The sequence below is a fragment of the Dipodomys ordii genome, unplaced genomic scaffold, assembly GCF_000151885.1.
Source record: "Dipodomys ordii isolate 6190 unplaced genomic scaffold, Dord_2.0 Scaffold120, whole genome shotgun sequence".
Taxonomy (NCBI): Eukaryota; Metazoa; Chordata; class Mammalia; order Rodentia; family Heteromyidae; genus Dipodomys; species Dipodomys ordii.
In genome coordinates, this window is record NW_012267336.1 from 4005438 (window position 1) to 4006774 (window position 1337).

Genomic DNA, 1337 nt, shown 5'->3' on the forward strand with positions numbered 1-1337 from the left:
CACTTCCGGCTTTTTTCTTATGTGGTGCTGAGGAATCAAACTCAGGGCCTCGAGCATGCAAGGCAAGTGCTCTACCACTGAGCCACCTTCCCAGCCCCCCCCCTTTTTTTTTTTTTTGGTCATGGGGCTTGAACTTGGTCTGGGTGCTGTTCTTCAGCTCTTCAGCTCAAGGCTAGCACTCTACAAAAAAACTTTAAATACAAGAGTTAGTATTATTAAAATCCAACCATCCTAGTAATTCTGGTAGCTGATACTCTTATTAATTTTTACATGGAATGGGATGCTGGATTTATGCAAGGCAAAAAGGCAAGGGAGCCAGAGGGCACGAGCAGAGGAAAGCACCCGCAGCAGTTCCCTCTGGGGTGACAGCACCACACTTAGTCTCAGGGTTTTCTATATAAGGCACTTCTATTTTTAGAGCACATTACCTTTATAAGAAAAGAAAGTAAGGGAAAAACTTGTATAAAATGTATTTTAAAAGCATTGAAAAGCATTGTGTTAATATTGTCCTCATTTCTTGTACTAGTTTCTTTCTCTCTGCCTCCGCAGGAAGGAAGCGGGAATGGTTTAAAATAGAAGATGCTGTAAAAGTGCTGCAGTATCACAAACCTGTGCAGGCCTCGTATTTTGAGACGTTGAGGCAAGGCTACTCCGCCAACAACGGCACCCCAGTGGTGGCCCCCACATACTCAGTTTCTTCTCAGAGCTCGATGTCAGGCATCAGATGACTGAAGACTTCCTGTCAGAGATGGAAATTGGAAACTAGACTGAAGTGCAGATCCTCCCTTTCACCCTGGCTCTCTTCACCTCTTCACAGACCTCTTCTTTCAAAAAGGCATGATGGGCCGCAGAGAGGGGCATATTGATAATGTTGCTGTTTGGTGTTAAGTGATGGGCTTTTCTTCTTTCTATTGAGGGTGGGGGCTGGGGAAGTAATATGTAAGTACTTTTGTGCATGAACTGTCTCTCCTTTTCTCACTCCTCCCCCCCTAAAGAGAAGCAAATCGTTTTTCCTACCTTGGGTTCTGAAGTATTCCTGTTTGTCTCATCCCAACCTGACCAGACATTTTCTCTGATTTTTATTTTTTTTTATTAAAAGATACCAATGTAAGATGAAATTTTTGCAAGAATTTGTTCTACAGTATGCTGTTCAGTCCAATAGGTTGGTCACTTACACAGGATACATTTATCTACACATTATATACTGAACATATAATATGTAAATAAATGACTTAGAGGAATTTAGCTGGTTAATTTTTGAAGTTTTTTTTAATTTTGTTTATAACTCAGAACATTTCTGGCATGGAGACCTTTCCAGTTAATTTATGTGTTTGTTT

The 1337-nt window shown here is 41.0% G+C and overlaps 1 protein-coding gene across 1 annotated transcript in view; it reads left to right on the top strand.

The window, feature by feature from the left end:
- The window catches only part of Nudt3 (nudix (nucleoside diphosphate linked moiety X)-type motif 3), a 55297-nt gene extending 54179 nt beyond the window's left edge, over positions 1 to 1118 (top strand). Inside the window, exon 5 of the mRNA XM_013029595.1 lies at positions 527 to 1118. Within this exon, the coding sequence (XP_012885049.1) occupies positions 527 to 728 (202 nt within the window). The 3' untranslated portion in view covers positions 729 to 1118. The remainder of the gene's footprint in view (positions 1 to 526) is intronic.
- The last annotated feature ends 219 nt before the right edge of the window (positions 1119 to 1337 follow it).